The sequence below is a fragment of the Odocoileus virginianus genome, chromosome 13, assembly GCF_023699985.2.
Source record: "Odocoileus virginianus isolate 20LAN1187 ecotype Illinois chromosome 13, Ovbor_1.2, whole genome shotgun sequence".
Lineage (NCBI taxonomy): Eukaryota > Metazoa > Chordata > Mammalia > Artiodactyla > Cervidae > Odocoileus > Odocoileus virginianus.
In genome coordinates, this window is record NC_069686.1 from 18,409,487 (window position 1) to 18,436,625 (window position 27,139).

The 27,139-nt window shown below is 32.8% G+C and overlaps 1 protein-coding gene across 12 annotated transcripts in view; it reads right to left on the reverse strand.

Annotated features, from left to right (window-relative positions):
• DYNC1I2 (dynein cytoplasmic 1 intermediate chain 2) overlaps positions 1 to 27,139 on the reverse strand; it is a 53,532-nt gene that overhangs the window by 14,203 nt on the left and 12,190 nt on the right. For 3 of the 12 annotated variants that reach the window (XM_070476027.1, XM_070476024.1, XM_070476026.1), the window contains exons 4-14: positions 24,828 to 24,972; positions 19,456 to 19,515; positions 16,919 to 17,034; positions 6,826 to 6,921; positions 6,438 to 6,600; positions 6,233 to 6,332; positions 5,604 to 5,729; positions 4,572 to 4,718; positions 4,095 to 4,208; positions 3,672 to 3,805; positions 2,627 to 2,771 (exon numbers count right to left, since the gene is read on the reverse strand). In XM_070476027.1, coding sequence (XP_070332128.1) covers positions 2,627 to 2,771; positions 3,672 to 3,805; positions 4,095 to 4,208; positions 4,572 to 4,718; positions 5,604 to 5,729; positions 6,233 to 6,332; positions 6,438 to 6,600; positions 6,826 to 6,921; positions 16,919 to 17,034; positions 19,456 to 19,515; positions 24,828 to 24,972 — 1,346 coding nt within the window. Of the gene's footprint in view, positions 1 to 2,626; positions 2,772 to 3,671; positions 3,806 to 4,094; positions 4,209 to 4,571; positions 4,719 to 5,603; positions 5,730 to 6,232; positions 6,333 to 6,437; positions 6,601 to 6,825; positions 6,922 to 16,918; positions 17,035 to 19,455; positions 19,516 to 24,827; positions 24,973 to 25,557; positions 25,576 to 27,139 lie in introns of all 12 variants that reach the window. The other 9 variants (XM_070476029.1, XM_070476028.1, XM_070476031.1 and 6 more) reach the window with 5 other exon arrangements.

A 27,139-nucleotide genomic window follows, 5' to 3' on the forward strand; every position in this document is an offset into this window, starting at 1 on the left:
TATTATTCATTATCATTGTATTGGAGAGCAGAGAGGCTCTACCAAGTTTTTTAGGGAAGAAATGAAGACCAGAAGCACAATTAAACATGAAGTATAAACCCAAGATCAAAGCAATAATGACTTTGGGAGTCATAATATGGCCAAATTAAAAAACACTTAGCAGATTGTTGCTCTTTCTTCCTTCATAGACTAGAACTATTTCCGTGATGAAAAGTCAGAATAAAATAGTTCTTCTGATATAGTTTTGAGGGTACGTCATCTTCTATAAAATCACCTTGTTCTGTGTTGTCCTATTCTTTGGTTACTAACATTAGAGTGACCAAAGAATAGGGTGGTGGGGGGAAGGGAGAGCCATGTATTACAGCTGAATGAATAAATGAGTCTTCTATATGAAGCTTAAGAAGGAAACAATGCCTAGCTCACTTAGCAAAGAAAGAGATATGGCTGGCTGTCATTCTTATTCAGTAGGCAGTTTTACATTGAAATACAGGAAAATACAAAAACAAAAAATATGAACCACCAATCAACCAGCTGTGTGGTACCACAAAATAAGCACCAGTCAGTCCACTGTCACAGATGTAAGTAGTGTTCTTATTTAAGCAACATGAAGTCTTCATTTTCTAGTCGTATTTGGTGGTATATTTAAGAATGGAAGCCTCAAATTTAAAGATAAAAGGATGGCAAACTGAAGCCCTGAGATATTAAAAATAACATATCTACAAATAGATAAAAAGATTCTTTTCAAATACTGAAAAAGGGTACTGGCCAACAATCTAAGGTGTAATGTAAGGTATCCAGATATCCAGAAATCTAGCCAGTTAGGTGGCCACCTACAGCATAGAGAAACAACTGGCTTCATCTCTCCAATTCTGCATCTTGCTTTGTTTTTGCTAGCTGGATTATGCGTTTCTTTGCTTACAGACGTGAGAATCTTCTACCTCTACCTTTCTCCACTGTATAAATCTCATTCAAAAACAAAAATTCAAGAGCAATCCGGGAAAGAAAACAGATGATAAACTAAATGCATTAACACTCTGCCTGATCTCCATGGAGGAGAAAAGGGGGAACTGAATGAACACTGTGAAGTCTCTATAATGCTAGATAGACACTGTGTTAAACAGTTTTTAATAAATTTTCCTTCATTAGACTTAAATGCTGTTTTTAATGCCTGCTAATTAATCCCAAACGTGCTTAGTCACTCAGTCATGTCCGACTCCTTGCGACCCCATGGACTGTAGCCGCCTGTCAGGCTCCTCTGTCCAGAGGGATTCTTCAGGCAAGAATACTGGGGTGGGTTGCCATGCCTTCCTCCAGGGGATCTTCCCAAACCAGGGATAGAACACAGGTCTCCCGCACTGTAGGCAGATTCTTTACCATCTGAGCTACCAGGGAAATCCAAGAAAATTGGAGGTGGGTAGCCTATCCCTTCTCCAGAGGAACTTTCCAACCCAGGAATCAAACCAGGGTCTCCTACATTGCAGGAAGATTCTTTACCAGGAAAGCCAATCCCAAACATGAAAATGTTCAATTTTAAGAGACAGTTTTCTAACTCACTTCCTACTACACTGAAAGAAAGCATCAGGAAAGGACAAGAGTGAATAGTGAGTTCATGCCTGATTTCAAAGGTCAACATTTGATAAATAAATGATTCCACTGTAATAGTAAAGAAAACATCTTCAGAGCACCAGGTTTTCTCAAAGAAACTGAAGAATCAAAGTTAGGATAAGGCAGATGAAAACATGAAAAAACACAGTTTAAAATTTAACTTAATTTAAATAGAATCTGCTATTCTAAGAATGCAACTTTGTCAGCAACAATGTAATACTGCGGAAAAGTTAGACAGAGAAGTAAAGGCACTTTGGATTTGCCTTGAGACTTTCAATAATTCAGGGCAAAGTCACATATTTCTGGAATTGTTGGAGGATCAGAAAGCACTTCATAACATAAAAGGTTTTTCAAGGCTTATTTAAACACAAACAACTTGTATTATGTACTGTGGTCAACAAAAATATATATGCATCTGTAAGTATAAGTATTTACTTATGTATAAGTATTTATAATAAATTTACTTATTTAATATAAAATTATTTTAATATGAAATAATATAAATAAATTTACTTACAGTATAATAATTTGTAAGCATTTACACAGTACTTTCCTAGTGACTCAGGTTTATGGCACAGTCTTATTGTACAACAGTTCTTATCTATCTTCTCTCCAGCTTCCATCAGCTCTGAGTCACTGCGGTTCTGAACATCTTCTAAAAGCTCTTCAAAGAGCAAAGGCACAGTTTGTGCCAGGCTATAGGGGAGCTATATGAGAGTCATATGAGATCTTCAGAGGCTTTTCCCCCAGCTCAGTTCAGTATAAGAGGCTCTATGCTTGAAATGCCAGAAGTGGTGGGACAACTGGTCTTGGTTATGAGTGGAGTTACCATACCTGTGAGCATATTTTAAAAAAACTTCAATATCTAGTTTTCACTCATATTCTGTGTAACTTACTAGGTTTGATTTATCAGTAAATCCTTCCAAGCTATTAGGAGGCTTTTCATCTTTTCCATGTGGTATTAGAGCACCACCTTGTGTCAGAAACCTGAGCACCTGATCAGACATCTGTTTTTAGATACCTTAGTTGTCCAAAGTTTTACTGTCCAGTCAAATGATGAAGTGACAAAAAGATGTGAGAAGTCCACTGCTCCAACAGCTGAATGACAATGAATGCCAGTAATTGGTCCTTGATGTCCCTCGAACATCTCACTGATTCCAGCTTTGCTATTTCATAAGAGTGAAAATAGGGAAATCTCTTGTAAATAGACCACTTACAAATACATGTTATCACAGGTTTATCTATTATTATAATTTGACACAATTTCAACAAACTTAACTCGTGCTCATAACACATCACAATAATAATGTTGAGTGTTACTCTGTCCATATTTGATAACACCACTAAAACAGTATTAAGTACATTTTGGAACCATAAACATCATGCTATTGAAGACAGAACTCAAAAGCCCAATATCTAAGGTTCTGAGGTGGTGGAATAGAGACAAAGGGATGCTACATGTAAGAGAGAGAACCTAGGTTACTTTTAAAACAAACACTTTCAAGTGAAGGTGATCTGTATTTGTGATGAAATCTGGACACTCAATTTTTTTTTACAGGAAGCAATTGATAAAGTACAGCTAGACAATTTCAAAACAGATTGAACAGCAGGAGAAATACTAGTCAATTTAAAATGTGTACGTGACATTACTGTACAATTATCAGGAGAAGTGAACTTTGAGCCAAGAATGCTCAATGTCCAAATAAATCAAAATGGAAAAACAGTTGAAAATCTTATTTACAACTTTAAAGGTCAGTATGCAGTATGTGAATTTTTGTATTTGTAACTGCGGAATGTTACTTCCTACCACTAACTTTTGTGAGCACGTCCACATATATGAAAATCATAACACACCACACCCCTCAAAATCAATTACTAGAACACATTATGATCTAAAATGACCTTTTATTTTTAAAAAGTATTTAATTTCATATACCTGAACTTAAATAACTTGTCACATATAAGTGGCTCTAGGAGAGATTTCTACTTGAATTAAGAGGCAAATTGTTTAATAAGATTATTCAAGGGAGAATTTTAAATAATTGCAAATTTCAGTTTAGATTTACCTGCCATGGCGACATGCTGTGTACACAGAACCTTCCTCACTTCCAACAACGAAGTTGTTGACATCTCCAACAGGGAAGGACATAGATGTCACAGCAACTGCCTTTGACTGTTTATGAACTAATTCCATGCTATCCTACACAGAAAAAATTGAGATTATTTTGTAAACTTACAATTTTTAAATTTTTAAGAACATTTTCTAGTCTTAGTTCTTTTACTATACTACTTACATAAATTTAATTGATTAAAAGAAGGTTTGAAAATGAAGTATATATATCACAGATTATATTTAATACATGTTTAGATTTATAAACTGTTACTATAATACTATTATAAAACATCTATGAAAAATATAAACTGGCATTTATAGACTTAAAAAAATATCAATATTGCCTCAAAACTTCAGTTTTCCTAGTTTAACCTACCTGTGGATGGGAAAGCATGTCCAGACTCCACGAACAAATTTTTCCATCAGTAGAGATACTAATCAGATTGTGAGCATTCTGCGTTCCAACAACATTTACACAATACACAGGATGCTAAAGAAAGAAATATTAAAGAAAGTTCTCTGGAATTATTTTCACCAAAAAGATGAAATAATTTTTACTGTATCATCACAGGTATTGTTTCATATCCAAACAGTCTCACATCATAAGGGCATTTTTAATGTGAAGTTTGATCCTATTCTGTGGATTAACAAAAGATTATCTTAGAAGAGAGCTAAGTTTCTAATAAAACAGATTTCCAATAATACCAAAAAAAAAAAAAAAGGGCTTCATTCTTAGTTGCTAAATGATGAGGAATTCACACATCAAAGGAAACACATTTTGAGACTATTTTGACAGATGCGACTAAGTATTTAATGATGAAGGAGACCTAATGGAAACAGCCTCTTTACTCACCGTGTGTGCTGCAGCTGACAGCGGAGTCCTCTGCACGGGAGTTCTTTTATTGCTACGGTTATCCCACAGCACAATCTGGCCTGAGTATGTACCACCCACAACCAGATTTGGATGAAATTTTGCAAACGTAGCAGACATAACGGCTGACTGCAAATAAGTAAGATTTTTATATTTAAGGGTCAAATGAAAGAACTATGACAAGTTATAAGAATAAATCTATAACCAAAAACATTTTTCCCTTTATTGTAAGCTATCAGAGAATAAAACCATCAGTAAATACACTTAAAAATGTCATTTTGTTTAAGAACATAAAGATACAGCTCTAGAATAGTTTTGCTTAAGTCAAGTGTAATGACTGTTTACAGAAATATTTAAGCAATTTATCCAACAAAGCAAAAACTATTTGATTACAGCATTAAATCCAAAGATAACTGGCTCTACTTTATCCTTTGACAGAAATCTGACAATAGAGTATAATGCTAGTTTTGATTCAGTTAAGTGTTTTGCAGAATTATTATATTATTAAAAGATTATAACTTATGCAACCACAAAGGCTTGCAAATTCTAACCTCCCACTAAATCCACTTTAAAAATCTGCATCTGTTTCCTACTTCAAACATATGTTTCTACTTAAAACTATCTAGTTCCAACTCCTCAGGCCATGTATAAGTAATTCAGTGGGCCAACCATCTAATTGTATATTCAGCAAGTAAGTTCCTGAGAAACTCACTGCAGAAAAGACATTTTATAAAAGATTCCTTTTATACAATCAATCACAATAACAGGAAATCACAACAGCAAAGGACTTTAGGTGTGATTAAACATAAGAGACATCAGAAAAGCTAGAAAACAGAGATCATGCTGAACGGAGAAGTCTTCAGTTTTTTGTTAACATCTGTTTGCAAATATGGGGTGGTTTAGTAAATGCCAATCCAATGAAATCATTATGTTGACAAGAAAAGAAAAAAGGCACTGTCTAAATTCATTAGTGAATTCTTAAACTGGGGGAAGATTGCTAAAAGACTATCTTACCTGGCAGTGAAACACATACTCTGGAGTAGTTTTTTTGTATTTCATATTCCATACAAGGGCCACACCATCAGGCTCATGAGGAGCATCTTCGTTGTTGTTATAGGAAGCCACCAGTAATTCTGGATACTGCTCGTAAGAATCATGTGGGGAAAAAATGCTATGCATAGTAACTCTTTTACATTCCTAGTTACTCAACTGTTTTTATTAAATTATTCTGAAAATGCAAATTCCTAACCCTTCATCAAGAAATACATCTCTAGAGTTATGCTCTCTGCAACATTAGTAAAACTTTGAATTAGTAAGGTTATTTTAAAGGTTTTAATGCTAAAACATTTTATTAAAATGCTGTTGCAATTCTATCTAAAGGATAGAATTAAAATGGGTAAGCAATTAAAATAAGTAAAACTAAGCTGTGGCATAAATAAAACCTTGAGTTTTAAATAGTGTTCCCAATCCTTTCTTCCTAAGTACATAAGTCAGCCATAACATCAGAGCAACCGTAACATTAGAGTCATCATCCATTGTTATAATAAACATTAATTATACAAAGTTTCCATAATTAAAATACAACTATCTGCTTATTGTAATTCAAAAATGGGTAAATAGAAACCAATTTTGTTGTAATTTACCTGAGATGACCAATCCAAACAACTAACAACCCGATGCTTTGACCAACGTTCGTCAAAAAATTGTCGATTTAATGACAGTTTAGCACCTGCTTGAATCTCTCTACAGAAAAAAAACAAAAACAAAAAACCAACAACTGTGTTATAACTTCTCACTCTTAAAGTAATTAAACACTGTTAACACCATAATTTTAGCAACTATACTTACCCCTCTTTGTCTTCCAAATCTCTTCCACTGTAGTCAAAGAAGATGTTAATCTGCTCTGAAAGAGCTCTTTCTACAATTCTTGTGGAATGGTCAAAGAAACTTAAAAATTCCTCAGAGTGCAAGATTTGCTGCTTTTCTTCTTCAGTCAGCTCATGAGGAGGAGCTGTAAAACAAATGTTTTTCTAAAGTCTGATTTATGCCACTCAAATCATGTCACCTCACGATCATAATTTGAATCAATGAATGTCACTCGTTTTTCAAGCAGATTCACCTCTTTGATTTAGAGCATTTTATTCTATTTTAGTGCATAAATAATAAAAAACAATCTTAACAGGAATCAATAAAATTTTTTAAATTCTTTTTTTTAAGTTAAATTCTTTTAAGATACCTTTACTATCACTTTCTTCATCTTTCTTTAAAGTTTTCTCTTCCTCAGGTTCAATAGGTGGTTTAGGAGTCACCACATCATCTTCTTCTTCTTCATCTGAACAAAAACAAAAGAGTAACACAAAAATTATTTTTATGACAATAATTGATAGCTCTTGAGGTAATTATTTCAAAAAGTATCACAACTTTTTAGGTAAAAGCAAAAGTGAACCACTCATAAGACAGAATGAGTAGAAACAATGTAAATTTTATCGATACAATTTTTAAAAAAGAATTAAGTGGAACTTCTTTATACATACCTAACATGGTAAGTCAGCAACAGCCATATCAAATTCTGTAGCTACATAAACTGAAATAAGATATATAAGCAACTAGGATAAGTTCCTCATGGAAATCTCTAAAAGCTTGCAAGCATTTATCATTCCAGACAGAACAACATGCAACTCCTACATAGTTTTATGTAGCATGCTGACACATTAATGCTGTAAAATGAAGAAAATCAAATGTCTAAAATAGCCTACAGAGCTGGCTGCTTACTTGTGATCTGAAACCATCAGTGTCTAATGGATCTTCATATGGCATAAAGACGGCTTACATTAACTCTCAGGTTGCTATTTGAGAGGCAGATTTTAAAGATAATAGCTACGAGACCACATTTTCTATTCTGTCATTTTAAATGCAAGTCTCATTATCTACTGTTATATGATGTGGCAATAAGCACTTAAAATAATGTTGTCTTAACTTGAATAAAAATACACATTGAGACAATACACAATGTTTATAAGACTTTTAAAAATGACTAACTCTTCTCTTTTACAACCAAACCAGGAAATAAGTTTAAATTACTTATTTTAAAATGTTATAGAACATACAACTCTGCCTACCTTCTCTTTCACTACATACGGAGATGGATTTTTATGAAGAAAATGCTTATTTTTATTGCCTAAACAGAGGCGTCATTTGTCTATGAGGCAGTAGGCATCTGTAGCAGAGTGCATCTCAAGTAATGAGAACCTATTCAATAAGGGGACTTTACTTGTTATAGTCATTTCCCCGACCCATGTTCAAAATTATCTAAAACACACTAACATACGACATACACAAAAGAATGGTCAAGTATGGGAACCAGCTGCCAAGTCATGGTCCCAGCAGCCAGGCCAGCTGACTAGATAGCAACAACCAGATGGCACTGCTGGGATTGTGTCTTTCTGCTACAAGGTGGCAATGGGATGGCATAACATTCTTCCGCTTGACTGCTTCCAATCCTGTCTCTCCCCAATGGCGAGCCTGTGCAATTACCCACACTCCAGGAGGCCTACAGATAAGCCTTTACCCTGCAAACAAAATGCAGCTTGTAGGCCACACCAGCTGCCAAACCACACACATAGTGTTAGGTTTGGAAAGCTATGAAAATCTTTCTAACTCTATAGTATAAGCAATAAAAATATAACTGTACCTTTAGGAAAGAAAGCTTTAAATGACACTGTATAATGCACACAATGATACAACCTCCAACTTAATCAAAATGATAATGACGTATGCCAATCCCACATTACTTGAAATTGAGCGATTTTTACGTTCTGACAAGTTTACAGAACTAGGATAAATGGCACGAATGATTTCAATATATGCTCATACTTTTGAACCAAATGGTGAAGGTTAAAATTTTTCCTTTCAAGGGCCTCAATCAGTCACAAAGGAAAACAGTAATCACTGTCTTTTCAGCCAGCCCAACCGCATTTGTCAGCCCTTTCTCCGTCAATGCAGCCAGAGCAATCAACCTGCCAAACATTCAGAATGGAAAAACAATCTGAAAATACAGGGTATAATGCACCTGCCAGTGAAAATGGCCATTTCAAGAAAAGCTAGTGATCTCAGTGACCCCGCTGAGGAGGCGGTGGTGCAAAGGGGAAAGAACACGCAAAAGAATTCTTAGTGATCGCCACTCTCTTGCACATTGACACTTCCTTACAAAGCATGCCAATTACAGCTTTTGTGCTACTTAAAAAAATGAAAGCTTTTTTGGGGGCAAAATAATCACACAGAGAAACAGAAAGACAGTACTCCCTTTTAGATGAATTCTCATATACAATGGATTATTAATCTGAGAACAGTGTATATGGTAACAATTCTATACTGTACTACTCAAACATCATGATGAAATTCTACCATCAAGTCACCTGCCAGTATAATGTAATGAAAATAATTTAATTACACTTAAGCTGACTTTTAGAGTAACAAGATATTTACTTCAATTAAAAATAAAGTCTGAAAATACCTAGTTTTCCATTTTCATCTAATACTATCAGTTATCAATTTTGTTGACTAGTAAGTTCACTGTATGTAAATCCTAAAATCAAAGACAGGGATCTGAGTCACCCTGGACAGGTCATCCTGAAGCGTTGTGAATTATAAATTACAGCCTCCTATCCACATCATATCTTCCTCTCTCAACTTTGTTGCATTATACGGCTTCTAAGTACCATTTCCAATGACAGGTGTCAAATTCCTGTCATAATGCATACGGTCAGTACTTTAGTGCTAAGTGACCTCATAATCTACACATTTAACAGAAAAGATCATGCTTACAGACACTCTTTTCCTTTTAAAATTTAAAATGTAGATGAAGTATGGTAGACAGTGATCTAACTCTGCCCACTTCATGGCATTTGTTGTGCTTATTTGCCCATATAGTTTAGTTGTAGCTGAATGATGACTACAGTCTATTTAAATACTTGTTTTCAAGATTTTATTTTAGAATGAATGTACTACCTCTTTCTATATGAATTAAAACCTGATTCAAAAACTCAGATACTTAAGAATCAAGCTTCATAAAATGGCTAACACTAAGAAAAATTCCAAGAACATTACAAAATGATTTGCTTTAAAAATATTTTTATTATTAAGCTGATTATCTACACATACCAAATAATTGGCAAAAAAATGCCTAACATCACTATCATTAGAGACTGTTCCTCTGAAACAAATAGTCTTATCAAAAATGAATACAACTAGCTACTAAAAAAGTATTAACATGACCAAAAATATAATATTACAATTCTAAAGATTCTCTAAGCTAGTCCCTATTATATGATAAGCCGTAATATATTTAAAACTGAAAAACACTACAACAGAGCAGGAAGACTGAAAAATGGGACTGCCATGTCACATCAATTTATTGATGAATATTCATTGCAATATGCTAAGTAGTTAACTCCATGCTTTCTCTGACAGGGAATCTAAGATTATAAACTGAGCAATAAAGAATGCATAAAAGTAGCAGTTACTTTTAAAATGACAAACCTCTTGTCAATGAATGTTAAGATTAGGTTTAATGAACCATTGAATTTTTACTGAGTTAACATCGAAATTGTGATGTATTTTGGTGAGATGGAAAGAAAAACGGTCTGTAAATTAAGCTGCACCTAGAAATAACATGAAAGAATGAAATTCCAGTTGTTGGAATAATCTGTTACAATGGAGTAGGTTAATCAAAGTTAAATCATCTGTGAAATGGGTGGCTTTTGTTAAGCTGAAGGAAGGAGTCTTCAGAACAAGTTTTCTCATCTGTATGTCACATTGCGTTAAAGAGCTATCTAAGAATAAGCCACAAAGCACCCTTTGAATTATTTTAAAATATTGTAACACATAACAAGGAATATGCAAGATCCTAGAAAATACTCACTAAAAACTGATACTCTTTAATCTATCACTTATCACACTTAATTCTTAGCACGAGGTCAAAAATAAATCTATATCATTTGTGTATTAATGCTATTTAGGAAACAGTTGTCTATAAATTTATTAACTAGTTTCATCATACTGATGTATTCTATTTTAAGATAGTTTAATATCCTAATGAAGAATTCCTAATTTACAAAGTAGCGTAATTACTCACTACAAAGGAAATTGCCAATGAATTCCAAAAATCAGGAAAAATGTGTTGCACATAAAGACATAATTTAATTTATAAAAATTCTTATAAGTAACTTCATAAACAAAATGAGACTATTAGAAGGAAATACTTCAATCATAAGTTTAAAATTACATGTTAGATATGAATGATTTTCCTTTAATATTTTCAAAATAATTCTTTCTTTTTTGGTTCAATATCCTTTTGAATCACTTCATTTTGATCCATTTGTCCATAATTTCATATTCTTATACTTTACTCTTTAAAAATCAACATTAAGAAAATATTAGGACAAAACTTAAGGAATGTATCAGTGGAATTCACTCCTTTTATTTTTTTAAACACCTAGAATCAAATGCAAGGTCACTTGTTTCTTAACAATTTAGATATTTAACAAGGGAAAATTTTAATCAGGAAATATTTTGAATACAGATCTAATGCTAATTTGGGAGATAAATAAAGAGTAATACTTTAATTATACCATTTATTTTAACACAGAATTTGTTTCTCTACATTGTCTCATTTTATGTAAAATTAAAATTTTTATTTAGGTAGTACTGGCATCATTAACACAGATCCTGTTATCTGTGATCTCATAAATATTACATTTTTCTGAGGCCACAATTTTAAATATGCTGATTAAAGCCTTTCAATCATGGTTAAGAACAAATGCTTCAATTTTCAATTATTTTTATATTCTCACAGATTCTTTGAGGGTTAAAACTAACTTATTACATGTTATTTACTCCAAAAAAATTTTTTTTAAATCCATTTTAGACAAGAATAATATTAGCCAGAAGGCTTAACAATTTAGTCTACTTGGGAAGTGTGGATTCCAGATGTTAAGATCATGTAATAAAAAATTAAGAGCTATTTACATACATTTTCCTGCATATTATATATTCTAATCAACATGTACCTGAGGAAAAATATGATTACTAAATCAATACCAAAAACCATTATGAAGCTCCACACAGATAAGAAAGTAGAATGATATGAGAAACATAGCACTCCAATGGAAATCAATAACCAGGTTCTGACTGTGGCCTGATATTCTTTTATATTGTGACCACAGGGTCATCAATGAACATTCTTGGGTCTCAGTTTCCTCAGGTGTAAACAAGCTGATTAAACTCTGGAATTTCCTCTTTAAAAATCTGTGTCTAAAAATTGCAACAACAAAAAATCCATGCTGATGATCTTTGGTGAATAAAAAAAGACAATGCCATTTTCAAGAAAGTTAAAAACTTTTAAAATATAAGGGAAGAAAGTAACTTTTCCAGGCGTGTGTCTGTGGGTATTACACTCCTGCCATGAGAAGTTTTTTTTACCTGCCGGGAGCCAAATTGACTAAGGTCACATGTTCCTAGGCAATTTCATTCACAGTAGGTGCTTTAAGACAGCAAAGCACCTCAGTTCAGAAATGGTACTATCAACTTACAGAGTAAACTTGAAAGCAAGAACATGTGCTTCTCAAAAGAATAGATTCAGCCATTTTTTAAAAAATGAAAAAGGGAGTTAAGTCTAAGACCAATTTTTATCTTCAATTTGATATTTAGCATTACTTCTGTACTAATTACAGTGCCAAGTTCAATTTACTGTCTTTTACACTCAAACTGAATTTCACAATTTTGTCTCATGGTGAGTTTTGGAATTTATTACATATTCTTAAATGCGAGCCAAGGAGGCTAAGTCTGAGAAGCTCTGTATTAAACCAATGGAAAAGCAGAGGTAGAGTTAAGCACAAAGTGTTCTCATTATAAAACTTTAAGTGTAGGGGTTTTTTACCCCTCTTTCTAAAACTTCTATAAATTGGGAAGTGAAACAATGTAAGGGTCCTGGACATGAAAATAATTGTAATGATACAGACAAGAAATCTCATTTTTATAAATAGTTCTAAAGGCTAAGGGCTAAGCCCCATGGTATTACAGTATGTGTCTCACTCTCCTTCACTTATATACCTCAGCGGTAGTGTAGTGTTAGTCGTGACAGTAGCCTGCCTGGCTCTTCTGTCCATGTGATTCTCCAGGCAAGAATACCACAGTGGGTTGCCATTTTCTTTTCCAGAGGATCTTCCCAACCCAGGGATCAAACCTGGGTCTCCTGCATGGCAGGCAGATTCTTTTTCATCTGAGCTACAACGTGGCCTATATACCTCAACCTTACACTAAAAAAAATAATCAAGTAGATAGCATACACTCAATACACTAGTAGAATCACTGAATTCTTGTTAGGTTGCAAATGAATAAACGTGGATCTTTATAAAACTAAGTCCAGTCCACAGAGGAAAATTTTAAAGAGAGTGGTACATAGGTGTACCCATTAGAAACTGGGCTCAGTTTATGTATCTTGCCACTTTTATCCTCTATTAGTGAAGATAAGAAAAATTCTATTTAACAACATGAAAGATCAAAGCTGTTTATTCATTACTCTGAGTCAATCACTATAAAATATTATCTGATGCAAATTTACCAATAAATAAGTGCAAATTTACCAATAAATAAGTAAGCCATGCTATCTTTTAATGAAACGTTCTTCAAACTAGAGGTCAAAGCCAACAATTTAGTTACGGCCAACAATGAAAAAAATGAAATACAGTAAAAGCACAGAAGGCATTATTTCAAAAAACTTTTGTATCAGTTACAAGACTACCCCCCACTATCCAAAAGTAGAGCAATCCTTGAAAACTTTAAGCTGAAATGATGTAAAATGAAGAAGCGACTACTCTAGGACACATCTTAACAGGTGCACAGAATAAATACAGCAGATGCTCATAGACAGTTTAAAGCTATAAAGCTATGGCAGCTTTCTGCTGGGATGCTGAGTGTAGTTTCCAGGGAAGGAGCTTGGGTTTGTCACACTCCCCAAGTGGCATAAGTGAACTTTTGAAATTCAAAGGATACCTGTACACATATGTATCTACATTTGTACTAGACTGTAATTAATATAAATTGAATTTCTTACCACAGGTAACTACCGTAAAAGAATGAAAGTGCTGCTTCAGTGACAGCGTAGGAGAGAAAGCATATATTGGAATCAGCCAAATTTGGTTTAGAATCTTACCCTTAATAAGCTCTCTTTCAGCTTCAGCTTCTTCGTATGTAAACAGAATTGGTATTTAACTCTCAAGGTTTTGGTAAGAGGATCAGAAATAACATAAAGTGCCTTATACTATATCTGATATGTAGTAAGCACTCTGCTGTTACAATTTTCAGTCACCAATTTAAATATGAGGTTTGAAGAACTGTAACAAACAAGTAGCTAGATAATATATTTGAGAGATGCTAACAGGTCCAATTTTGCTCACAGCATTCACAGGGATACACTGAACAGAGAGTAACAGCATATGTTTGTATCTAGGTCATCATGGAATTACAGAAGGCTGTAAGGGAGGATGTATGTTTCATTTATGGATCTAAGAGCAAATAATGATTACAACATGATATAGTCATATTAAAATCAAGAACTGAGACTATACTTTCTCACCCAATTTCATCAATATTGTTACTATAGTATTAACACTAGAAAATAGTATTTTCCCAGCAGTTACTTCCCAAGAAAAGGCATGGGGAAAAAAAAATCTCAAGTAAGTAAATCATTCTCCTAAGTAGGCAAAAGCAATTAATTCCTTCACCAAATATTTACTGAGTTTGTACTCACTACACATCATGCACTCTCCAGACCAGGCATTATAGCAATGAAGAAGAAACAGTCCCTATCGTGTTCTGGAAAATTTGGCAAAAAAGCTGAAGTACGATGATACTAAAAGCCTTGCCCTAAATAGAAGAACCTGTCTGCAATGCAGGAGGCATAAGAAACACAGGTTCAGCCCCTGGATCAGGAAGATCCCCTGAAGGAAGGCATGGCAACCCACTCCAGTATGCTTGCCTGGAGAATTCCATGGACAGAAGAGCCTGGTGGGCTACAGTCCATGGAGTCGCAAAGAGCTGGACACGACCAAAGTGACTTAGCACTCATGCAACTAATTTCCAAGTGAATAAACACAGTTTATCTTGAACTTCTGGGTAGTCAGCTTACTTTACAATCACAGTCTTTTAAATTTTCCCATTAATTTCAAAATAAAAATGGAAAAAAAGCATTTTTAACAAAACTGCCAGGCATATACTATGTAGCTATACATTCAAATTAGCTCAAAGACATTATTACATGTTCATTTTAAAATTTATATGCATGTCAAGAATAAGGAACTAAAAATGAAAATTTCAGGTAGGATATAAAACCATATGTGTGCTTGTATATGTATACATATATAATTTTTGAAAAAACATATTGTAGAAAACAGACTGGAAACAAAATATTAACAATGGCTACTACACAGTGGTATCACAGGCATATTTCCTATCCTTTCTGTCTTCTCTAAATTCTCTATGATATACTACAGTAATTAGAAAAAATTATTTTAAAAAATTGAAGCCTTCATTTAAACAATATATATAATTATAGGTGTATTACAACAGGCATTACCTAAAATTGCTTCAGAATTGCTTTACATTCTAAAACAATCTACAATGCATTTCATAAATAAAACTAAATCTTCATATTATTATTAGAAGGAAAAAAGCCTAATTTATTTTTTAAATGAGATACTGTACCCTTATTTTGGCTATTTTGCTTACTTTCTATTTAACGTATCTAGCATTTCTCATTTAACATATCTAATAATGCAGCTCCCGAAAGACAGACATTTCAATACTTGAACATATTAGTTAGTAAAATAATATTTTCTGGAAATTATAGAATCCTACAGTATTAGTTTTCTCCATACTGGTAGTTCAGCACTTTTATCTTTCCTCTTTTCTTTTTTTAAAGTGGCTTATGTCTCAAACAAATCTATCATCAAGGACTTTTTTTCTGGTAAGATGAGGGATTTTGCACATGTGAAAGCTATTGTACCAATCGATGGAGCAGCAGGAATGAAAAAAATGTATCCATAGAAATGAATATTCACATGGTTAAGTTATAAAAAAACTATTGGACAAAAACTTATTCCAATTTCCTCAAAATTTTTGAGTTTAACTGTACACACAATAATGTCAAGTCCTTTGGGAACATGAAGAAAATCAAAGGAAAAGTTCATGATATTTATGTCATGTCCATCCTTAGGGGGCAAGGAAAGGAGAGTTGTTAAAAGTGCATGTGATGATCTACTATTAAGTTTAAAAAAATCTATAAAGAGTACTCTAAAATTTGTAACTCTTTTGGTGGTAAACCCTAATATGACCAGAAGTAAAGGTATTTATAATCATTATTTATCTCACTCAGTTTGAATATTTGTATCTTTTGCTGTTGAATATTTATGCCCAAAATGCTGTTGGAGTATTTACATATGGCACATATAGTACTTAATTACTTCTTTGAAATGTAAAAAATTCTGAATCCCTATATATATACACCTCCATAGCTTTCAGATAAGAAATTGTGAATCTGTATTAGGGATCTTAAGTAAACTTCTTTTATATCTAACATAAATTTATTAGCTTCCCTTGGAAAAACAAGAACTATCACATTAAGTTTATGCTTAAATCATTAGCTATTCAATGAGATTTTAAAAATTAGTCCCCACTGTAAAAATGGTCAGCTCCTTCTGATTTAAGACACAAAGGACTCCACATTCAAAATAATGTCTATGTATACTCCTTCTGTTTCACAGAGATGACAGGCTGCTATGTAACAACATAGTAGAGCCCTTATATCATAAAATAGGAAGTTTATGAATTAGGTCTAGATTTGTTCATTAATACAGATAATTGGCAGTATATCAGAATATAGTATGCACCAAAGAAAATAATTTACATTATTTCATTTACTATTGGATATACTCTCATTCTGGGAAGAATTACGTTCATGATACAGAAATAGAACATTCTTAAATTTATTTTTTGCTCCTAAAGCAGCACATAGCAACAACAAAATGAGAATGGAAATATCTGTATTTATGCCAACAAAATTAAAAACATACATATAGCTTATACTTCTATTAAATCCTACAAGAAAAAGTTTTAAAACTCTAAAGAGCAAATACATAAATATAGAAACTCAAAGTATTATTTTTATAATGTTCCCCTAAGAAAATATGCCAAACAACAAAGAAAAAAAAAAAAAGAATCTCCTTATTTACCATGGGATTTAATGACAATCATATTTAAGGACAGATACTCACCTTCTTTGGGTTGAGCCATAACTGGAGTCTGAGTTTCCTTTGTGTATGTTACAATTTCACGAGGAGGAAAGTCAACTTGTGTAATTTTAGCCATTCCAAGTTTAATAGGTCCTCGTCTGAATAAAGTGAACACAAATACTTTCAAACACTACAAATGATACACTTGAACTACATCAAACCATGTTTTTTGGGAAAAGTAAGAAATATAGTATACCCAACAGTGTAATTTTTTTTTTCAACAGTGTAATTTAAACCCCTGTTTTATTCAAGAAAATTTAAATGAACAATTAATTGGCTTTATTTTAACAAAAGAATTAGAAGGTAGCAAGAACAAAAGAGATTTCTGAATCATTCAAGGTGTTTATTTTTCACTTTAAAAAGGCAAATAATTTAGTTTCTTAGAACAAATGTGTGGGTAATAACAGTAAAAAGATGGGAATTTCAAAGTAGACTGCTGAATATGGTTGGTTATGAGAACTGTTTTTAGCAGGGATATGATTCTGGAATTTTTTGTTAAGAGTTAAATATATGGATTTCACTCATACCACATTTAGTCTCCCTTCACCATTAGAAGACATCGGCTTTAAGAGTGAGAAATAACTTTCTGTTGAAAACAACTTTTTCTACTTATATTTTGCAGAAATTGAGAAGTATACAGTTAATCTAGATTATAAAATAAAATATTTAAACTTAAAAGTCTCTAATCTCTGTGTGATCAATATTGTCCTTGATTCACACATGGACAAACTATCGTGCAGATTATTTTATAAAGCTACATATCTTCTGAATATCATGCAATTACTAAAGTCACTCCTATTTTAAATAAGTGAAATACACTATTTTTTGACAAACAGAAGAGAGTTGTGGATAATGAAAATGTACCAAAAGAAAAATATATTTTATTCTGTATCTGGGGGAATTTTTTCTTTTTTCTCTTTTTTTTCTTATTATAGTAGATGTCTAAATTCTAAACCAAATATAGCATGCTTCCACACTCCCAAAATTCTCAATAATGAATCTGTCTTACAAGAATATAAAGCTGGATATTTGAAATATATATATGTATATATATATTTGGTAATATAACTTTTTTCTTATGTAAACGTCCTTTTCAAAATCCTGTACAAAAAAGTTTAATAAAATTAGTACATTTAAAGAGTTAATTTTCTCTGAGGTCCTAAATGTGGGCCACAAGAAATTTTTCATGTGTTTTCTACCTTGGAAATATCTTAGAGGAAAAAAGCATAATCCAAGAATTAAATGGAAAAATTTAGGAAGATTTGAAGTAACTTAGCATTCTAAGAACAAAATCTGAAATAAATTTTATATTTTAATTTTCAAGATGTAAACCATATGAAAAAATAAATTACTCATATCTGAAATATAATTTCAGATATTTTTCATATCTGAAAAAAAGTGCTTGGGTCAACAACATTAAGAACAAGTTACTAACTTGAGTACATATAGGGTTTAATAGATAAAAATCACAATACTACAACAAACAAAATAAGATTTAGGGACAGATTTGGGGAGATAATACTTTACTTATCCAAAGCCACTTTTACTGAGAACAAGCAAGCAGTTGGGGGTGGGTGAGACTCAGGGTAGCCAACAGAGAGGACTTCCAGCTAGTGTACAAGAAGCCCATATACTTTTGTTACACGGCCTTATTCAAGGTTTATTTAAGGGCTTCCCAGGTAGCACCAGTGGTAAAGAACCTAACTGCCAATGCAAGATACATAAGCGATGTGAGTTTGAGCCCTGAGACATAAGAGATGTGGGTTCGATCCCTGGGGTCGGGAAGATCCCCTTGGAGGAGGGCATGGCAGCCCATTCCAGCACTGCCTAAAGAATCCCACAGACAGGGATCCTTGCAGGCTACAGTACAAACAGTCACAAAGAACTGGACACGACTGAAGCAATTTAGCATGCACGTAAGGCTTATTTATTCTTACTTTAGACCTAATTTCTAAAGGTATTGGGGACATATGTTTTAGAAGCTGCAAACTATCAAGGGAAAAGAGCTATCTGAGTCAGACACAGTGGCAGAAGTAAACATTTATAGTTTGCATTGGAGACTAGAATAAATAAGTAAATGAATAAATCAATAGCAATCTGGAGCCACAGTGTAGAAACCGACAGCTCTGTTCCTCTCAAAACCTTAAATATCATCAGGAAATTTTAATATAGGAAAATAAATTTTCATGTTGAGTAACCTAGAAAAGATTCAATTGCATGTAGAGTATGTATTTTTAAAAGTTTAGAAAGTTTGTAATACACTGTAGAAAAACTTACATCAAAAATATAGCAATAATAAAAGTAATTTAGACATTTAAATTCATAAGACTTAGGGTACCTATAAAATCAGATACATAAAATATTTTTTTCACTAATGACAGAGGACAAATGAGGTGTCACAGTGAAATATCACTCTGTATTATCTGTATGTTAGAAATTTAAGAAAAATAAAATTAGGACAATTTCACAGAGAATCAAATTAATTATAAAAGAGGGAAGGTAATAAATCTATTCAATACCCCAAATCGGAATCTGAGTGAAGCTGAAGAACTGATGGATCTGTATCCCAATGCAGCGTCCTAAATGGTTGTAGGGCAACCATGAAGCATTAGCAAAAAAGGCCATAAGTTAGTCAAGCAAATACATTCTATGAATAGCTAAAGTACTGTTCACAATTAAAAACCACATGTTCTGGTTAGTACAAAAAAACAAGAGATATCACTCAAATGCTCTAGTGCATGCAATGCAAACATACAACCTAGAATAGTTAAAAAGACAGTATTTTCAGATTATAAGAAACTATTCTTGCAAAATAATGGATAAGAACAGACAAAACAGCCAACATCCCAAATAAAACGTTTTTGGATGACAACAAGCTAGGCTATACATGTAGTTGAAATTTGAAGTTTCCTAATGAGAAAAGCATTAGTAAAAACATCTTAGTTAACATATCATAATCTTGCCCAAAGCATTAAATGTGTGCAGGAAATTGTCATATTGGTAAAGGAAATGAGTCAACACATAAGCCTTTTGGTAAGAAAACCAAAGACTATTCCACTGGGATACAAAATAGCTTAAGTTTCCAAAATGTGACCCTTATGTAATTTATGGGTTAAGCACTGCCTTGGGCTTACATGTCATCTGCTTTAGGAAGCAACTAAAGATTTCTGTCTCTAGGAAAAAGCAGACTTTTTTTTTTGCCAGGAAAAATATTTTACGTTCAAAGGATTTATCTAAACTTTTGGAGAATATCAATCCTAAATAAGTATTTGGTTGTGTTTAGCCTTGCCTATTGGGGAAACAACTTCCACGGGATCTTTTCCAAAAGATTTAAGGAAAATTTAGTCATTACTAGAATAAAAGGTCCTTTATCACACTGGTACTCCTATAGATTAGCAATATGTAAGATAAGTATGTATAGTACCATATGATGCTCAGAATCCCTATTAAAAAGTTAAGCACAATACATTCAGTGCTACCATCTTTGTCAAATATATGTTTCTCATTTATGCAACAAATTATAATGTACAACTAAAACTACTATAATATTTAAACATAAGAAATGAAATCTTTACTTGCCTGTGCAACTTAACAGTAAAAGCAATCAAATGAACTAGAGAAATGCTTCATTTAAAAAATATAAAGAAAGATGTTGGGATTTAAATGGTAACGTGTGTACACAAACAAAGAAGGGGCCACAGTGAAGATTTACTTTATACTAAGCAATGAATAGCAACAAACTCAGGCTTTGTTAAACCAGAAGAGGTTCTATGAGATGCTCTCCAAGGAATGTTCTGTACATACCCTTTACATTCTCTAAGAGTCCGAGTTGTTACCAATGACATAGAGCTCCTTGTTAAGGATGTCATTTTGGTCTAAAATAGAGTAAAACTCTACCTCAGGACAGAGCCAGTACTGAAAATATATTGCACAAAGTATGGGATTATATTAAAGGCATCTCCAGACATATAAATTAAAATTTTAATATAATCCTGACACATATAATCAAAAGTCCCAAGAGATAAACTGATAAAGGATGTAAAAAAAGGAGCATGGATTACTCACTGAATAACTGTTATCTAAATCTTAGAGTTAACAGAAGTGATTGAGAAAGTGAACTAGAATCTTAATGATATGCAACTTGCCAGTCAGCAAAGTTACAGAAATACTTTTCATGGCCTCCTATGTATTTATTCATAAATTACCACCAGGCCAAACAGAAACTTTTGGCATTGAGAAACTGTGATTCAGATGTTTTGATATCATACTTGGAAATGTCTAATATGTTTTTTTCCTATTCCCCAAGTGCAGTAATCCATCGACTGTCTTGGACAGCTAAAGGAGTTGAGTGTACAGGTTTATACATCACACATCTTCATGCATTTTGCTGTTTATTTTTTCATTATCATCATGCCAGCTCAATTTATATCCATTCTTTTTCTTTCTCAGACTCCAGCATTCTTTTAAAAAGTCACATATTTTAAAACGCGATTACTTCACTGCCAATATCATCAATTAATCAACAATATTAATTATTTCTCTATTATGGAATCTGGAGGTGATTTAAAGGAATTCACAGTTTTCTTGCTGTGTGTACATATATGTTAAAAAGTGAATATATTTAGTCCTCTTGAAAATTAACAATTAAAAATTAGTTTGGATTCTCAAAGGAGATGACATATATATTAAGGCTAAAAAGATATCAAGTCATCTCATTCAAAAAGAGAATTTCTCTCCCATTATCTTGTACTCATTCTCTAATAAAAAAATAAATACCCTTTTTTAAAAGTATCTTTGATGTTAATTTCTCATTTTGATATTAATTTCTCAAATGCTTTCTTCTCTGCAACCACCCTGTGTCATTTTTCAGTCTTTTAACTTTACTGAGGCTTTCAATAGCTAAGTCAGAGATCTCTCTTGGTAATTGTCACATTGCATTTGAAAATATGTGGATTGTTTTAAAATATCTTTTGATCATGATTTCTAACATAATTTCACAGTGATAACAGACTTGAGAGCACAGGTATGATTTCAATACCTTTAGACCATGAAATTTTTGCATCTTGTTTTATGTCCCTGGATATGTTTCAGTGTCTCCAGGTCTATAGGAACTTGAATAGAATTTGTATCCTGCTATTGTGTGAAAATTGTATAGATTTTAATTACGTTGAATTGGTTCATAGTGCTTTTCAGGTCTATCCTTCTACTTTTCTGTCTGTTCATTCTACTAATTTTTGAGAGTTTGATATTGAAACTCCAACTAAAAATACTTATGTATTTTTAAAAATTGCAATATAGTGGAACTATATGTAACTTTGTTCTGTATTTTCCAAGTCTCCTGTAAATGTTATCATATTTTCATAATATAAAAAATAAAAATACATACCCCTAAAGATACTTAAATACTCATTTTCTTGTTTTACATCTACAAATCTACACTTTAAACACAATTTAGCACATTATTCTTAGGATTTTTCAATACAGTGAATACTATATTTAAGTTATGTAAATTAATGAGCATTAGAATGCAAGTTCCATGGAGGCAAGGACCAAGAACGTTATTTTCTGTGATAGCCTATAGCACTTAACATTAAATTGGCAATTCAAATAATATGTATTCTAACAAAATAACATATTTCTTAACAGTTATTTACTTCCTATACCAATTTACAATATTCCAATTGGATCTCTCTAATAGTCTTTAGGTTTTCCAATGAAACTCAGGTGGTCATATTTTAATTTGCATACATGCTACATAGTATTTTTGAAAGCAAACTAGCTGATGCTGCATTAGAGTAATCTTTCTATTCCTGTTCAAAATCAAGAACAAAGAATTAACACAATACAGTATAGGCATTAAAATAATATATAATATCAAGTAAAGAAATTTAATAAATATTTTTTGTGTGTTTTTTACCTTGGGAAATATTTTTACTTTGGTAATGTATTACAAGGGGAAAATAAAACCCTTCTGAAAATGCCACTTGTTTACTAGGAAAGGAATACTAACATATTTGTATAAAAATACAGAAGTACAAAAGCATGAAACAAATTTAGCCTTTAAAAATGAACTTAGATTAAATAAATTCAGCCTTTAATCTATAATATATTCTTTTATCATGTCACTTAACATCCAAAAAGATTATCGCTTAAATCTGCAGTTTCAGTTCTATAAACAGAACAGGTTTGGAAAGCATATCTCAAACTCAGACTGGTAAGCCTTTTGTGTCTTCTAATTGTTAATGACAACTTGATTATTCAGAAAGTGATTAAAGGACTGAGTTTATGGATTAGTTAGCCCCTTTTCTTCTTTTTTTGTCTTGTCTTTTAGATACTCATTACTTGTTTGCAACTTCAATCGAGGTGCCTGGGCACGAAGATAAAACTTCTTAGCTTACTTCTCATTAAAAGGTGTGTTTAGGTTTTCCTGAGGAAGACATGTAACTTCCTAGCCCCAAATAAGGATTCTGAATAAAGCTTTTTAACTGGCTATGTTTAGTCTCATTTCAGTTGCCAAAAGAAATCAAAATGTAAGATGTTGTTAAATAAAGATTTGGTATTATTCAGAGTGTGGCAGAGAAGTAATACTTTTCTCAGTATGGTACTTGGAAAGAAGTTGAAATCTTACTGAATGTTTGAAATTCAAGCCCCAACATGTATGCAGGATGATAAAACAAATGTGAGATACTGTTTTACAAGGAAGATGCAAGTTCAGGAAAACTTGGCAGTGACCTTTTTTTTTAAATTGAGGTATAACTGGTATATAATATCAGTTTCAAGTATATAACATAATGATTTGATATTTGTACATATGGTGAAATGATCACCATAATAAGTCTCGTTAACATCCATCTTACATAGTTACAAAATTTTTTCTTACGATTTTCTCTTTCTCTAAGACCCAATCTCTCAGCAATTTTCAAATATACAACATATTATTGTTAACTACTGGAGAAGGAAATGGCTACCCACTGCAGTATTCTTGCCTGGAAAATCCTATGGACAGAGAGCCTGGCAGCCTACAACCCATGGGGTCACAAGAGTCAGACATGATTTAGCAACTAAACCACCATAAGGTGTTCATATATATATATATGTAGTTAAACTTAACTACAGTCTCCACGCTGGACATTTATATCTCCATGACTTATAACTGGAAGTTTGTACTTTTTGACCCCCTTCACCCATTTTGCCCACCCCTTACCTCCCCCACCTCTGGCAAACATCAAAAATTTTAAAAATGAAAATAAAAATGAATCAATCTTTTCTCTGTATCAATGAGCTAGTTTTGTTTTTTAAATTTCACTTATAAGTGAGATCATACAGTATTTGTTTTTCCCTTTGATTTCTTTCACTTAGCATAATGCCCTCAAGCCAGTAAATACTTTTTAAAATTTTTATTGAAGCCAGTAAACACTCAATGTTTCCTTAGCAATTATTCCTTATTCTTGATATTTTATGCATTATTTTCTACCTATTAGAATAACTTAATAGAATTAGGCTGTTTAACTGAATCGTTTATTTCAATTACCAGATGGAAACTAAGCATAAGAGAGTTTACACTATTTATACCCAAAACACTCACATAATAACCAATACACTGCTACTTAAATAGAAAAAATAATTAAATGAATTAACACTTCTATTTTTAATATAAGAAAATCAGCATAAATCAGTTAACTAGTCAGTAGCTAAATTAATCAAGTGTGACAGTAAAATAATGTTTTTTAAAAATTTCCCCCCAATTTACAATAAACAATTTCTGTGTCATTTAGGTTTTAAAATGTTACGACTAACTCAACATAACTATTTAGAGTTGCTCTATACCACTGACAGTAACTGGGTAGTAAATGCATTCTATCATTAAGATATTGAAAGAAGATTACTGTACCTAGATCCCACCGCACCATCTCCAGAGTCCTGGCTCCCAGCTTCGCTTGGTGTGCTCACAGATTTGGAGGATGGAGACATAGGAGGAGGGACTAAATAGTGAAATAGACAGGTATCCGCTGTTACTACACGGAGAGGTTGCTCAGCTTATGACGTTTCAAAAGTAATTTAATATGAAGTAATTAACAAAAAAGAAAAAATAATGGCAAACCAAAAAACAAAAGTACATGAATGAAAATGAACAGTAAAAGAAGAGGAGAAAGACAAAAGTTAACAACGCATGCTGACGATTCATGCAATTTCTCTGGCAAAATGCATTTGGGCTTTATATTAAAAAAAATAAGGCAAGATTATGAAAGGATGCATTTTCATCTTGGCCAACACCAAATGTGGGTACTAATTTTCAAAGGAAAGCATTCCTTCTCCCCTTTCTAACTTTTTGCTTTTAAGATCACCAGATCATTTATTTTTTTGTCAATCTTTTCTTTCAAAAAAAATTAATGTCTTAAATGATATAATTTTCCCCTCCAAAAAAAAAATAAATAAAAAGAGCCAATTTAGAGAAATGACTACTGGTAAAGGAATGACTCCTTTAAAAGTTCATTAGTTTCCAGCAATTTGGGTGAAAAATGCAAACAGGCCATAAAACAACATGCCTTCTAGACATGATGCATAACATAAAGTGATGCATGCAACTTAAACAAGGCAAGGCTTAATGGTAACTTCCTTACCCCAGTATTCAGAAAAAACTGAAGTGTACAGACAAAGATACAGACACCCAAAATATTCTTAATCCCTTCTTATAGAAAAATACACATTTTTCATAGTATATAAAACAAACAGCAAATGCTCTCCCCTAACTTGTTACTTTTAACATTAGATACCAAAAGTTGAACATGAGTATTTCATGCTATTATACTTGTAAACTTTTTGATTACCATTTCAGGGAGTATAAGAGGATCATCACTGCCATCTTCTGGTTCAATTTTACCATAAATGACCCCAACCCTAAGTATCTTTTTAAAATAATTTTTCAATGTACAATATCAAGTGACTAATACATTTTATGTTGAACTGCAAGCCCTTCTTTTAATAGTTTACTGAAAAGAAGGTTAAGTTCCTAGTTATATAGGAACCAATCTAAAGAAAAATGTACTTAATTAAAAGTCTGTGTTTTTGGAATACTCACTTTTACTGAATCCTTAAAATTATGTTTAAATGTTTACACGTGCTTCAGTAAAAACAGTGGGTTTGCTAATCTAACAAAATGCACCAAGTATAGTATGATGATTTATATCTTAAACATAGGTACAAAACAGATCAACCTTAGTTTTCAATGCCAAATTCTACTGGAAACCAATAGGAAGATTAGAAGGAAAAGAAACATAGCTAGAATATTGATTTCCTGAGATACTGTGGTTAATTCTTGCTCAAATTTCAAAAGACCATAAAAATATAATAAAAGGTTTCTAATTTTGCAATTAAAATCTCTTGGAAACAATGCTAAAACCAGATTGCCTTTATATAATTCACATGTGGATAGTACTGTGCTAGGGGCTGCGTGTATAACTCAAAGTAGCTAAACATGACTTGTATCTGAAATAAAAGAACTTCAATGTCCCCTAACTTCTCTTACTTTGCCAACAAAGGTCCATCTAGTCAAACCTATGGTTTTTCCAGTAGTCATGTATGGATGTGAGAGCTGGACAATAAAGAAAGCTGAGCGCCGAAGAACTGATGCTTTTGAACTTTGGTGTTGGAGAAGACTCTTGAGAGTCCCTTGGACTACAAGGAGATCCAACCAGTCAATCCTAAAGGAAATCAATCCTGAATATTCACTGGAAGGACTGATGCTGAAGCAGAAGCTCCAATACTTTGGCCACCTGATATGAAGAACTGACTCATTGGAAAAGAACATGATGCTGGGAAAGATTGAAGGTGGGAAGAGAAGGGTCAACACAGGATGAGATGGTTGGATGGCATCAACTCAATGGACATGAGTTTGAGCAAACTCAGGGGGTTTGTGATGGACAAGTAAGCCTGGCATGCTGCAGTCCATGCAGTCGCAAAGAGTCGGACATGACTGAGCGACTGAACTGAACTTCTCTTAGGTTGAGTTTTTCCTCATCTTTTTGTCCAACTCTCACTGTGAGGCTTCCCCCGAGTCCCAACTAATACAATAATAAAAGTAATATCTAACAGTGGTTTGTCTACTGTGCTGTAAGATAAGCACAAATATGTGTATTGAGTTATAGTGAGGTACTACAATGTTTTCATATTAAAGATTTCCAAAGAAGAAATTTTTAGCTTTTT